The following is a 14379-nucleotide window of genomic DNA, read 5'->3' as shown; positions in this document are numbered from 1 at the left end:
TAAAAAGCAAGTAACCTGACAAACATTGTAACCACTGTTTACATAGCTGCTAATTCAAGCACTATAGAGTCATAGAGGTACACAGCACAGAAACAGACCCTGCGGTCCAACTCGTCCATGCCAACCAGATATCCTATATAAACCAAGTCTCATTTGCTACCATTTGGCCCATTTCCCTCTAAGCCCTTCCTATTCATATGCTCAACCAGATGCCTTTTAAATGTTGTAATCGTACCCGCCTCCTCCACCTCCCCTGGCAACTCATTCCATACACGCACCACCCTCAGCATGAAAAATTTGCCCCTCAGGTCCTTTTTAACTCTCTCCCCTCTTGCCTTAAACCTATGCCCTCTAGTTTTGGACTCCCCCACCCTGGGGAAAAGACCTTGCCTATTTACTCTATCCATGCCCGTCATAATTTTATAAACCTCTAATGAGGTCACCCCTCAATCTCTGATGTATCAGAGAAAATAGCCCCAGCCTATTCAGCCTCTCCCTGTAGCTCAAACCCTCCAACCCTGGCAACATCCTCGTAAATCTTTTCTGAACCCTTCCTAGTTTCACAATGTCCTTCCTGTAGAAGGGAGACCAGAATTGCACGCAATACTCCAAAAGTGACCAAAGCAATGTCCCTGTACAGCCGCAACATGACCTCCCAACTCCTATATTCAATGCGCTGACTAATAAAAGCAATTATACCAAATGCCGCCTTCACTATCCTATCTACCTGCGACTCTGCTTTGAAGGAACTACAAACTGGCACACCAAGGTCTCCTGAAAGTTTGCAGACGAGCTGGAGCCAAGGGCTACGTACAAATGGAAATTCAGCCGGCAACAAGTAGCTGATTGGTCTGTGGACTAGTAACCAGTTATCATTGGCAAAAAATAGGGATTTATCAAACTATATAATTGTTTCCCAGGTAGCTGAACAGCCTTGGGCTGTGCAAGAGAAAGGGAGAAGCCATCAGGCCTCCACAAGCTCAGGAGCTCTCTCTGTTCTCTGTAGCAAAAAGTTACTTTGATCCTGAAGAAAATCAGTGTGTTTTTCCTTCAGTTGCTGTAAGCTATGACTTAATCAATAAGTCAGAGATCTTAAAGTGTTACCTTTAAAAGTCACCCTGTGCCTCCTGCAAACAAGTGAAAGCGTTCAGAGAAGGAAGATCAAGAAGCAGCATTCTGATCAGCACAAGAAATATCTCACTGGTTGTGAACAGAAACCATTGAACTGCCTTCCCAACCTTTCCCTCTGCCCATAACACTTGTTTTATTTCCTAAATCTGTGTGTATATGTTTGTAAAGGGAGAGTATAAGGGGATTAGAGTTTTAATTTGTAGAATTATATGATGGTGTATAAGTTTTACTTGTAATTGAAATCTATTCATTTGAAATAAATAGTAATTCTTAAGTATATAAACCTGGGAGTGTTTTCTATAAACCTGGCTCTAATAGACAAGAGAATTCGGGATTCTGTGCACTTTTTAAAGACATTACCTCTTGTGATGACTCTGGGAATAGTGGGGTTTGATTTCCCAGTGCACCTCCTCAATAAGACGTGACACTTGCTTGTGTTCTGTTCCCATGGTCTGTAAGTTTATTCCCCTCAAGTACTCAACTGGTTTATTTTTCATTTCATTCATTGTCTCCTCTCCTACTCCCCTCCCCTGAAGGCAGCTAATTTTAGAATGAGGGGAGAGTCACTTCTTTTTCTTACAAGAAAATATAAGGGGTCACCCATTTACAACAGAGATGAGGAGAATTATTTTCTCAGGATTGAGACACTTTGGAACTCTGCTTTCACTGCCTTTTAGGGAAGAGAGTCATAATTCATACAGCATGGAAATGTCCATGTTGACAGGTTTCCAAAACTGGTCCTATTTGCCTGTGTTTGGTGCATAACCCTCCAAACCTTTCCTATTCATGTACCTGTTCAAATGTCTTTTAAATGTTGGAACTGCACCAGTACCTACCACTTCCTTTTCCCGTTTATTCCATAAATGTACCACTTTGTGTCAAAAAAGTTTCCCCTCAGGTCCGTTATAAATCTTTCTCCTCTCACCTTAAACCTATGCCTCCTGGTTTGAACTCCACCAGCCTCGGGAAAAGATCTTTACTATTCACCTTATCTGTGCCCCTCCTTGAACATTTTTAAGACACTGGTCAATCCTTGATAAACAAGGTGGGGGTGGTGGTGGTGGAAGGTTATCAGAGATCGGTGGAAAGGCATAATCCAATCAACCAAATTGTTGTTGAATAACTGAGGCTTTAGGGACCGAGTGGCCTACTCCTGTTCCTGGTTCATATGTTTAAGTTCCATGGTCGTAATCACTCACTGGGGGGGGAAAAAGATAATCTTCCTCACATCCTTCTGGCACCTCTTGCCCAAAAACCTTATATCTGTGTCCCCCTGTTCCTTGTAGCTTCAACTTTAATTGTGTGTGTGTAGCACTAACTGGGCTGCAGTCTTATTGAAAGAATTGAGAAAAGGTTTGTTACTAATAGGATGAGCATTTCAATCATACTGCCAATGAGTTCCCTATTCTTTAAAATTGTGCTCACATGTGCTTTAAAAAGTCAGATTTTGTGAGTAGTCTTTTGAAGAAAAAAGTCAGGAGGGCAGCTTTTCCTCTTTATTCTCTCATGGGATCTGGGCACAGCCAGCATTTCTTGCCCAGCTCTATTGCCCCTGAACTGAGCAGCTTGTCAGGCCATTTTCAAAGGGCCAGAAGTTTGGAATCACAGGTGCGGCATACTGGGTAAGGATGACCGATTTCCTTCCCTGAAACGGGCAGGAGTGAAACAGTCTTTATAATGATCAATGATCGTTTCTTGGCGACTATCAACAAGAGTAACTTTCAATTCCAGATTTATTCATTGAAATCAAAGTTCACCAGTTGTCACGGTGAGATTTGAACCTTTGACCATGGTGTATCAGCCTTGATATTTGGATTGCAATTTCACTGACATTACTACTACACCATCATCTCTACCTGGAAGCTACTACATGGGTGATAGTCTCTTAAGGTGGACAAGTCTGCTTGGTTTTCAGCTGAATTCAAATAAAAAAGACTCAATGGAATAATTGCCAAATCAAAGACATTAACAAAATCGTACCATTTGAATAGGCTGAAAGCTAATAATTTCAATGAATTAAAGCAGAACTTGAAAAAGATTTTAACCAGTTATTTCCTGGTATTTTTTTCCATTGGTATTTACAAATTTACAGTGAAACCTAATACCTTCAGGATTACAAACTGCAATGTGACAATTTTTGGACTTTCATCTCTGTAAAGATACGTTCAAGTTTTACATGAGATATCTAAGCATTACAGTCCTTAGGGCCTGAGTATGCACAGAGACTGAAATTATTTTTTCTTAAATTGAATGGTTTTGCAGCAGTCAGATTGTTGGTTTATTTATTTTTGAATATTCGGACACTGCACACATGAGCAACAACTGAGCTGGTTCCTTTAGAACCTCCTCAAAGGTCTGTTTGTCAACACAATGAGTGGAAATGCACTGTGGTGATCCACAGACAGGCCAGCTTCCACCGCCCTGTTTTGTAAGCTGCTCTCATTGTGGAAGCTTTCTTTATTTTCTGCTCCTGGCATGACTCGTGTTGGGATCTTGCCAATTTCTTGTGCCATTTGAGCTGGCGTTGGGTGAAGCGCACTGAGGAAAGTGGCAGAAACATCCAGACTGGGCTAATAGGGTGTGCTGAGTGGCTTTGGGGATGGAAAGGGGAACAGAATTGGGGGGAGCTGTTTTGGATCCAGTGTTTTTTTTTGCACATGGGAACTGGGCATCACTGGCTGGCCCAACATTTATTGTCTGTCCCTAGTTGCCCCTCAAAGGTGGTGGTGAGCTGCCTTCTTGAACTGCTGCAGTCCATGTGCTGTAGGTAGACTCACAGTGTCATCGGAGAGGAGTTCCAGAATTTTGATCTAGCGACACTGAAGGAACACTAACATGCTTCGGAGTCATAGAAATCTACAGCACAGAGAAAGATCAATCTGCCTATTCCCTCTGTGCCGGTCAAAAGCAACCACCCAACTATTCTAATCCCAGTTTCCAGCACTTGGCCCATAGTCGTGAATGGTAAGTGGCTTGGAGAGGATCCTGCAGGTGTGTTCCCATGTATCTGCTGTCTTTGCCTTTCCAGGAGGAAGTACTTGTTGGTTTGGAAAATGCAGTCTTAGGAGCTATGGTGAATTCCTGAAGTACATCTTGTAGATGGTACGCACTGCTACTCCTGAGTGTAATTGATGGAGGAAATGGATGCTGTGTCAACCAACTGTGGCTGCTTTATCCTGGATTTCATTACACTCCTGACTTGTGCCTTGTAGATGATGGACAGGCTTTGGGGAGATGTGAGGTGGGTTACTCGCTGCAGGATTCCTAGACCCTTCCCTGCTCTTGTACCCATGGGCGGGTCCAGTTCAATTTCTGATCAATAGTAACCCTCGATGTTGCTGGTGGGGTATTCAGTGATGGTAATGCCATTGAACGTCAAGGGGCAGTAGTCGGGTAGTTCTCTTGTTGGAGATGGTCAGTGTATTTGTACGGCATGAATGTTACTTAGCACTTGTCAGCCCAAGTCTGGATGTTGTCAGATCTTATTGCGTTTGAACGTAAACTGCTTCAGTATTGTGAATAGTAGAGAACATTGTGCAATCATTGGCGAACATCCCCACTTTTGATCTTACGATGTAGGGAAGGTTATTTGAAGCAGCTGAAGATGGTTAAGCCTGAGGAACTCCCACAGAGATGTCCTGGAGCTGAGATGACTGACCTCCAACAACCATCCTCCTATGTGACAGCTAACACTCCAATCAGCAGAAAGTCTTCTGTGTGATTCCGATTTGACTCCAGGCTTTTTGTCTGGGGCTCCTTGATGCCACAGTTGACGTAGCCTAGAATTTAACTCGTTTGTGCATGTATAGACCAAGACCAAGAACGAATTGAATTGAATTAGCTTTATTGTCATGTAGTCAAATGAGGAAAGTGAAAAGTTTACAAGTCGTCACGTTATGACACCATCATAAGTATAAAGGTACCTAGTACAGACACTTAAGAGCAAATACTTCAAAAAAAAGCAGAGAAATAAAAAAAAGTCCACCATTACAGATCATAGGAAGAAATTATAAAAATTTAAAGAAATAAAAAGTTCAGAATAACAGTCTTTCCAATCAGTCCATGCCAGCCCCTAGCCTCCAGTAACTGAAAGAGATCACCACTGCCTCACCACCCCATGAGCTGGACCCATCAACATAGGAGTCACCATCTCTTTGTTGCTGGGCCCACCTTGCTGATGCTGCTGAACCCACACTTACCCCGCAACTGGGAGTTCCTAGCTCTGCTTCTGCCGCCACCTTGCTGATATCAATAAGTTGGTTGGTTGGTTGGATGATTTATTATCATGTGTACCAGAATGCAATGAAAAGCTTTGATTATGAGCGGTACAGGCAGATCATAGTAAGCAAGGATGTACAGATCAAAGATTGTTTTTAAAAAAAACTTAGAGGCATGCAAGTTACATTGCACAGGGCATGTGCTAGGCAAGATCAACCTTAGCAAGATCAGCCTTACTTGAGGGTAGACAGTCCATTCATCAGTCTAATAACAACAGGGAAGAAGCTGTTCCTGAACCTGCTGGTGCATGTGTTCAAGCTTCAGTATCTTCTGCCTGACGGAAGAGGTTGTAAGAGATCATTACTGGGGTGCAATGGGTCTTTGATGTTGGTAGTCTTTCTGCAGCAACAAGCAGTGTAAACAGAGCCCATGGATGAAAGGTTGGCTTCCATGATGGTCTAGGCTGGGCACACAACCTTCTGTAGTTTCTTATGGTCCTGGGCAGAGCAGTTGCCATACCAGGCCATTAATCACCCAGATGGCATGCTTTCAATGGTACATCTGTAGCAGTTGGTTAGAGTGCCTATGGATTTGCCAAATTTCCTGGGCTGCCTGAGGAAGAGGAGATGTTGTTGTGCCTTCTTGACTGTTGCATCTACGCAGGAAGTCCAAGACAGTTATCTTCACTCCGAGGAACTTGATGTTCTCCACCCTCTGAACCTCCGTTCCGTTGATGTAGATGGGTGCGTGTTCTCCTCCTTTGTTTCTGAAGTCGGTCAGTTTTGCTGATGTTGAGAGGGAGGTTGTTCTCATTGCATCACGTCACCAAGCCTTCTATTTCCCTTCTGTAGTTTGACATGTTGTTAGTTATCCATCCTACTACGGTGGTGTCGTCAGCAAACTTGTTGATGGCGTTTCTTCGGAATTTGGCAACACAGTCGTGGGTGTATAGGGAGTACAGTAGGGGGCTGAGGGCACATCCTTTGGGGGGGCTCCGGTGATGAGTGTTATTGTGAAGGAAGTGCAGTTACCTATCTTCACCGATTGCAGTCTGTGGGTCAGAAAGGTGAGGATCCAGTTGCAGAAGGTGAAGCCGAGACCAAGGCCTCGGAGTTTTGAGATCAGTCTGGAGGGGATAATAATGTTGAAAGCAGAGCGAGTCAATGAACAGGAGTCTGATGTAGGTGCCATTGTTGTCCAGATGGTTGTGTGCAAGTGATTCAAATGTTTGGGCCTTAGGTGGGGCAAGAGATGGTGCTGGCAGCGTGTTCTCCCCAATGTCTGCTTGGGTTTCCCCCCACAGTCCAAAGATGTGCAGGTTAGGGTGGATTGGCCGTGCGAAATTGCCCCGTAGTGTCCGGGGATGTGCAGGTTAGGTGAATTAGCCATGGGCAATGCAGGGTTACAGGAATAGAGTAGGGGGCTGGATCTGGGTGGTATGCTCTTCAAGGGTCAGTGTGGACCTGATGGGCCAAATGGCCCCTATTCGCAATGTAGGGATTCTGTGATTCTATGAAATCAATGATACCGCACCCAAATCACTGGATTTATTGCGCAGTCAAAAGTGACCTGCAGAGCCTACTGAGAGGAGGAAAGCATGAAATTCAGTTCACAAACATTTCATGGTATCATTTATTGGGACAGAACTTGAACATTGCCTTGCATTCAAGACATGGTCATCAGAAGAATACTAATGTAAAGGGAATAAAAGACAACATTGATAATGCGAATGTGGTTCTCGCAGTGAGGGGCCCAGTCCGTTTAAACCGGAGCGGGCAGTGAGCAAGAGAGTGAGGGGCCCAGTCAGTTTAAACAAGGATAGCTGTTTGGCCCTGGGATTTTTTTTGAAATTTGTTTATGAACTTCGCTATTCCTGTTATGGATAGCATTTGTTGCTTGTACAATTTCTGCTCGATTGTCTGGCTTGCTTTGATGGAATTTGATCCATGGTGCCCAGAGGATTGACCTGGGCCTGTGGTTCACAGATTCATTGAGATTATCTCTGCGCAACCATTGCCTCCTTTGTTGCCTGCTCTATCATTCCGTAAAATGGAACATGAAATACCTCAGCCCCAGCTCCCGCACCATCCCCATGTGCAAGTTCCTGTCCAAGCCACTCACCATTCTGACTTGAAATATGTCACTGGAAAAGCTCAGCAGGACTGGCAGCATCTGAGAAGAGAAAATCAGAGTTCACGTTTCGGGAAGGGTCACCGGACCCGAAATGTGAACTCCGATTTTCTCTTCACAGATGCTGCCAGATCTGCTGAGCTTTTCCAGCAACAAATTCTGTTTTTGTTCCTGATCTACAGCTCGGCAATTCTTTCAGTTTTTATGAAATATATCACCGTTCCTTCAGTGTCACTGGGTTAAAATCTTGAAACTCCCTCCATGTGCACTGCAGCAAATGGCCTGCAGTTGTTCAAGAGGATCATCGCTATCATCATCATCGTCATCAGTGGTCTCTCGCAGACAAGGATGACTCTCTTCAAGTTTCAGGATGACTCTAATAGGCTGCCGTACAGACTGATGCGGCTTCTGCCGGCTCTGTTACGCTTGGGGCAGAAGGGGTGGCTGGGGCATTTCATATGACGACGCGCTTTGTTCACTATTTTCATCTGGCTTCCGCTTTCTCCTGTTGGCAAGTCTCAAGGTGCTCAATGCCTTCCTGGATGCTCCTACTCCGCTTTGGACGGTCTTGGGCCAGTGACTTCCAGGTGTCTGTGGGAATGCTGCACTTTGCCAGTGAGGCCTGGAAGGTATCACTGAAGCACTTCCTCTGTCCGCCTGGGGGCTTGCCTTCTGATTCAAGGCTGGGAGTAGAGCACCTTCTCGGGGAGTCTCGTGTCGGTCACACGGATGGCGATTCTAGCTCGTTGTCATCTGGTGATGGTCAGTGCTTCGATGCTGGGGATGTTGGCCTGCTCGAGGATGTTGGTGTTGGTGTTGGTGTGTCTTTCTTCCCAGCGGATTCGCAGAATCTCGCACAGGCACTGTTGGTGGCACTGTTCCCAGTGCCTTGAGGTGTCTGCTCTAGACTGTCCACGTGTCAGAGCCATTATAGGAGGACAGGAACCACCACAGCTCTGTAACCCACGATCGTGGTGCCGACCTGATGATGTTGTCCTCGAACACCGTCTTCCTCAGGTGGCTGAAGGCTGTGCTAGCACAGTGGAGTCGATGTTGGATTTCTTCATCCGTACCTACTTTGGCCGACAGGATACTCCCAAGGTATTGGACGTGGTCTGCGTTCTCTAAGGCCTGCCCGTGGACCTTGATGATCTGGAGTTCGTCCCTCAATGCCAGGCCAGGTTGGAGGACCTTTGTCTTGTGGATGTTCAGGGTGAGACCCATGCCTTTGTAAAGGTGCTGTCGACGGCCTGAAGTGCGTACTGCAGCTCGATGACACTGGTTGGGATGACTTTGGTTTTGGCTTGAAGGAGGCAGAGGTTGAACGATTTCCTGTTACAGCTGTAAGCTAGCTCCACCCCAGTGGAAAGCATTGCAGCGAGGTGGATGGAGAACCACGTTTGGGCAATGACGCAGCCCTGCTTGATGTTGGTCCAAATGGGGAACGGGTTGGCGGTGGAGCCGTTTATCATTACCATGACTTGCATGTCATCGTGGTGTAGGCGCAGGATGTTGACAAACTTCATGGTGCAATCAAAGGTGGAGATAGATGTTCCATAATGCTTCCTGATTGATGCTGTCAAAGGCCTTTGGAAGGTTGAAGGTGGCCATGTACAGGGGAGGGTTTTTTTCTCTGCATTTCTCCTGCAGCTGTCGCACGGTGAAAATCATGTCCGTTGTGCCCCTGCATGGCCCAAAGCAACACTGCAATTTATGAGAGGAATTCCTCAGCCACAGGGAGGAGCCAGTTGAAGAGGACCTTGGCAATTGACTTTTCCAACCGTCGACAGCAGGGAGAGTCCCCTGTAGTTGCCACAGTTGGTCTTGTTCCCATTTTTGAAAATGCTCACAACTGTGGCATCTCAGAGCTCTCCTGGAATGCTCTCCTCCTTCCAGCTAAAGCAGACAAGGATCGTGTAGCTGCAGCAGGAGCTCTTTGTCTCCGCAATTCAATGCCTCAGCAGCCTTGTTGTTCTTAAACTGGCAGACGGCCTTCTCTACTTTGTGCAAGGGGGCTGGAGTGTTGCTGAGCCTGTGACGTATAGCGTGCTGTGGGATTTGTTCAAGGACACTCAGATCAACGATGGAGCCCTGGTCAAGAAGATCTCTGAAATGCTCCTCCTCTGCATTGTTTGATGGCATCTTTGTAAGAGTCACTCTGTCTTTGGCCAGCAGTGGGGTGGGGCCTTGGGTATTTGGTCCTTAAGTGGTTTTGACAGCACAGAAGAAACCCTGCATATTCTGGTTGTCGGCCATTCGTTGTGCCACCAGTGCTTTCTCCACCCACCATCTGTTCTTTGTCGTGGGTTGTTGGACCTTGGCCTTAAGCCACCTGTAGGCCTCCTTTTCTCTTCTGTGTGTGGTTTTAGTTTTACGCTCAGAAATGTCATGTGCCTCCAGCTTTTAACCGTTCTTAGACCTCCCAATCATTCTCATCAAACCAGTCTTAGCGTTTCCTGGTTGAGTGACAGACTGAGTTTTTGCAGGCATTGATGGTGTTCTTCGGGGTGGACCAGTAGTTGTTAGGATCCCACGACTCAGGGTCGCTGAGGATCTGTTTGTACGAGTCTATTTTCTCTGGGCCCTTCAAGTGCCACAAGGTTGAGCGTTTTGTTTGCAGACTGCTTCTGTTATCTCCACTGCTGCAGGGGTTATACTTGTGTTGATCCTGGCTCGATCGGGTGATGGTCCGCCCAGCAGTCGGCTCCTGTTGTGGCATGGGTGAATTTAGCATCAGTCCGATCCCTCACTCTGACAATGACATAATCAGGAAGGTACTGGTGTTTGGAGCGCGGGTCTGCCACATTGTCCTGTATTTGTTCCTTTGGCGAACAGTGTGGTGGTGATGAGGCTGTGTTCGCGGCATTTGGTCAGCGGATGGGTGCTATTGAAGTTTAGTTTCCCGATTACATTACACTTCAAGACAGTAGTTCACCTGCTTCTCAAGGCCCTCTAGGAATGGTTAATAATGCCAATGATTTAAAAAGTATCCCATGATTATTGTTGTGTACTGTAGTGCTGCATTCACTCAGCAGCTGATCATCCACAGCTCCCAGTAGAGGCACACAGCTCAAGGTGAGGTTTGGAAAGGAGTTGCAACAGATTTGGAGTCACATTACTATAACTTTAATCTGTGACAAACCCAGGAAAAGAAATGTTGGAGTTCATACAACACCCAACAACTATTAGAAATGTGTCCAAGAGTTTCCATGTGATTTTTAAAGTGCAGTCTTTATAATAGGAAGTGCAGCAATAAATCTGCACACAGCAAAATTCCGTAAACATAAATGGCTGGGAGTGCCTTTTTTAATCTAAAAAATACTCATACTGATCAATTGGAAAGCTATTGGCTCCTGGAAAGCAGGAATAACTCACCTGATGCTCTTTGAGATAGAGTTGCCATAGTCCTACTCAACTGTTATGATTCAGACCAAACTCCGTCAAAATATGTCAATGAGACCTTGATCAGGTAGGCCAATGGGCCAAGGAGTGGCAGTTTAATTTAGATGTAAGGTGATGTATTTTGGAAAGGCAAATCAGGGCAGGACTTACACACTTCATGATAAGGTCCTGGGCAGTGTTGTTGAACAAAGTGGCCTTGGAGTGCAGGTTGATCGTTCCTTGAAAGAGGAGTGGCACGTAGATAGGACTGTGAACAAGGCGTTTGGTGTCCTTGCCTCCATTGGTCAGTGCATTGGGTATAGGAGTTGGGAGGTCATGTTGCAGCTGTACAGGACATTTGGTTATAAATTTCTGAAGAAGGGTCCCGATCCGAAATATCAGCTTTCCCGCTCCTCTGATGCTGCCTGGCCTGCTGTGTTCCTCCAGCTCCACACTGTGTTATCTCTGACTCCAGCATTGGCAGTTCTTACTCAGTCTCAGGACATTGCTTAGGCCACTTTTGGAATACTGCGTTCAATTCTGGTCTCCCTGGTATAGGATGTTGTTAAACTTGAAAGGGTTAAGAAATGATTTACAAGGATGGTGCCAGGGATGGAGGGTTTGAACTATTGGGAGAATCTGAGTAGGCTGGGGCTATTTTCCCTGGAGCGTCAGGATCTGAGGGGTGACCTTACAGAGGTTTATAAAATCATGAGAGGAATGGAAAGGGTGAATAGCCAAGGTCTTTTCCCCAGGACGGGGGAGTCCAAAACTATAGGGCATAGGTTTAAGGTGAGAGAAAAAAGACTTAAAAGGGACCTAAGGGACAGCTTTTTCACGCAGAGGGTGGTGTGTGTATGGAATGAGCTGCCACAGGAAGTGGTGGAGGCTGGTACAAGTACAACATTTAAAAGGCATCTGGATGGGTACGTGAATAGGAAGGGTTTAAAGGGATATGGGCCAAATGCTGACAAATGGGACTGATTAATTTAGGATATCTGGTAGGCACAGACGAATTGCTTCAGATGTTTTGCTACATATGATGTAAATCTGGTGTTATTTACTGTAAAGGTTTCATGGCTATTATTGTTCACCTTATAATATAGTAATAGAGTTATATTCTGTATTTCTTGTCATCTTTTTGTTTAATATGTCAGAAGGAAGTCATTCAGCAACTTTACTGCCTTTCTTTTCTCAAGCAGCCTCGACATTTCATTTTCATATCCTTGATTCAGCTCCTTTTCCAGCAGCTTGTTCCAGCTTATTGTTATCTAAACAAAGCTTTCCTCCATATGTACTTGAGGCTAGCTGGATGCATGAGGGTTTTCACGTTATCCAGGGCACAGAAACCTGACCAGCAGGCATCTGTCAGTTTCCAGGAACTAGTGTCTGTTATGTTCATTTGACTGTACTGACAGTGATCACTCATTTTGTGAAGTTTTTTTTTGCAGGACATCAAAGGCGAGGGCACGCAGAAAGAAATCTGAAACCAAATGATGTATCAACGTCTGACAGAGCCACTTGCTTCCTTGGCCGCTGATGTTCAAGTCCCATCGAACCGAGGAGAAATGTTTGTTTTTCTCTGCTTGAGAGACTTTGAATACTGGGGTGATAGGAAGAACGTTGAGACATAGACACCCGAGTGAGGCAGATTCAGTGCACTGACTGTGAAAAGTGGTTTCACCATTTACTCATATTGGTGGGGGGGAGGGGGGGAAACCCCCCCCCTTCGGGGGGGGGGAGAGACTGTGTACCTGTTCTGTTTGTGGATATAATTTCAGCTGGGTCGGCAAACCCAGAGCAACACAAGGAAAACCCCCTGCTCCACTCCACCATGGAGAAACGGTGGAAATGTGGGGACTGTGGGAAAGCGTTCCCTTCTCCATGGGCGCTGGAAACCCACCGACACATTTACATGGGGGGAGGCCCTTCACTTGTTCTGTGTGCGGGAAGGGGTTCAACCAGCCCTCCATCCTGCTGACCCACCAGCGAGTTCACACCGGGGAGAGGCCGTTCACCTGCTCAGTGTGTGGGAAAGGATTCATCGATTCTTCCACCCCGCTGAAACACCAACCAGTTCACACCAGGGAGAGGCCATTCGCCTGCTCTCAGTGCGGGACGAGCTTCAGTCGGCTGTGCAACCTGCAGACCCACCAGCGGGTCCACACTGGGGAGAGGCCATTCACCTGCTCCGTGTGCAGGAAGGGCTTCCCTCAGTTAGCTGCTCTGCTGAACCACAAGCGGGTTCACACAGGGGAGAGGCCGTTTACCTGCTCCGCGTGTGGGAAGGCGTTCACTCTGTCATCCACTCTGCTTTCGCACCAACATATCCACACTGGAGAGAGGCCTTTCACCTGCTCCGAATGTGGCAAGGGATTCACTCAGTCGACCAGCTTGATGAAACACCGACGGGTTCACACCGGGGAGAGGCCCTACACCTGCTCTGTGTGCGGGAAGGGGTTCAGAGATTCATCCACCCTGCAGAAACACCGGCGACTCCACTCCGGGGAGAGACCGTTCTCCTGCTCTGTCTGCGAAATTGGATTCACTCAGACTTCCAACCTACAGAGACACCAACAAGTTCACATGCAGCCAACAGGGTTTGGACTCTGTTCCCGCTGTTGTGAATCATATCCTGGACTGAACCATGTTCATTGTGACCGTGGGTGAAATGTGAGGGGTGAAGGGTTACTTGCTGCTGGACTGGCCACTCTCACCAACTTTACCTCCGGTGGACTGATGCCCTTTTGAGCCTGGGACTGCACATGCAAATGATGTGCAACAGCTACTGAAATGCACTCATTTTCTCATTTTCAGTATCATCATGCAGGGGAGGCGATGGCGTAGCTGTATTATCACCAGACTCTTCATCCAGAGATCCCCCAGTAATGTTCTGGCGGACCCAGGTTTGAATCCCGTCATGGCAGATAGTGGGAATCTGAATTGAGTAAATTTCCAGAATTAAGATATGTTGGGTTCTTTCCGAGACCGACGAACAGGAGCGAGACGGAGACCGGTAGAAATCTTAAAGGTTGTCTTTATTGAAAGCATTTCGTAGTACATCTTTTGAGTTTAAGCTGCTTACGGTGAGTAGACGTGGCTTTTTATACAGTATGGCAACAGATACAACACATACTTGCATGCAGAGCTTGTTTGTACAGTATTCTTCCGGTTATCTACTATTCTACTATGATAAACGCACATTTTCTTTACAGAGCATGCACTTGTTGAATCTCTTACACAGTTAGCATGACTCACACGGGCATGACGGCATTTGCTGTCATGTGCCACTTTTGTTATCCTAACTACCTTTAGATGCCAGCCTCCACAATTCCCCACTTTAATTATGTCAAAGCACCCTGCAGAATCACAATCTTTTAACATCGGCACAAAACAAATCACTTGGTTCCGAAGAACCGAACTGAACAGCATGAATTTTAATGGGCATCAAGCTCTTGATACAAGCAGAAAAGCATTGCAAAAAGATATAAATGGCAGTTAAAATAATGAGAAAGAGTA

At 46.1% G+C, this 14379-nt stretch overlaps 1 protein-coding gene across 5 annotated transcripts in view; it reads left to right on the top strand.

Moving 5' to 3' along the window:
• LOC125487541 (zinc finger protein 239-like) overlaps window positions 1-14079 on the top strand; it is a 36314-nt gene extending 22235 nt beyond the window's left edge. For all 5 annotated transcript variants that reach the window (XM_048619282.1, XM_048619279.1, XM_048619281.1 and 2 more), the window contains one exon: window positions 12312-14079. In XM_048619282.1, the coding sequence (XP_048475239.1) occupies window positions 12712-13530 (819 nt within the window). In that variant the 5' untranslated portion in view covers window positions 12312-12711 and the 3' untranslated portion in view covers window positions 13531-14079. The remainder of the gene's footprint in view (window positions 1-12311) is intronic.
• Window positions 14080-14379: the final 300 nt, after the last annotated feature.

Source organism: Rhincodon typus, chromosome 42 (assembly GCF_021869965.1).
Source record: "Rhincodon typus isolate 14 chromosome 42, sRhiTyp1.1, whole genome shotgun sequence".
Lineage (NCBI taxonomy): Eukaryota > Metazoa > Chordata > Chondrichthyes > Orectolobiformes > Rhincodontidae > Rhincodon > Rhincodon typus.
This window is presented reverse-complemented; position numbering and strand designations above follow the sequence as displayed.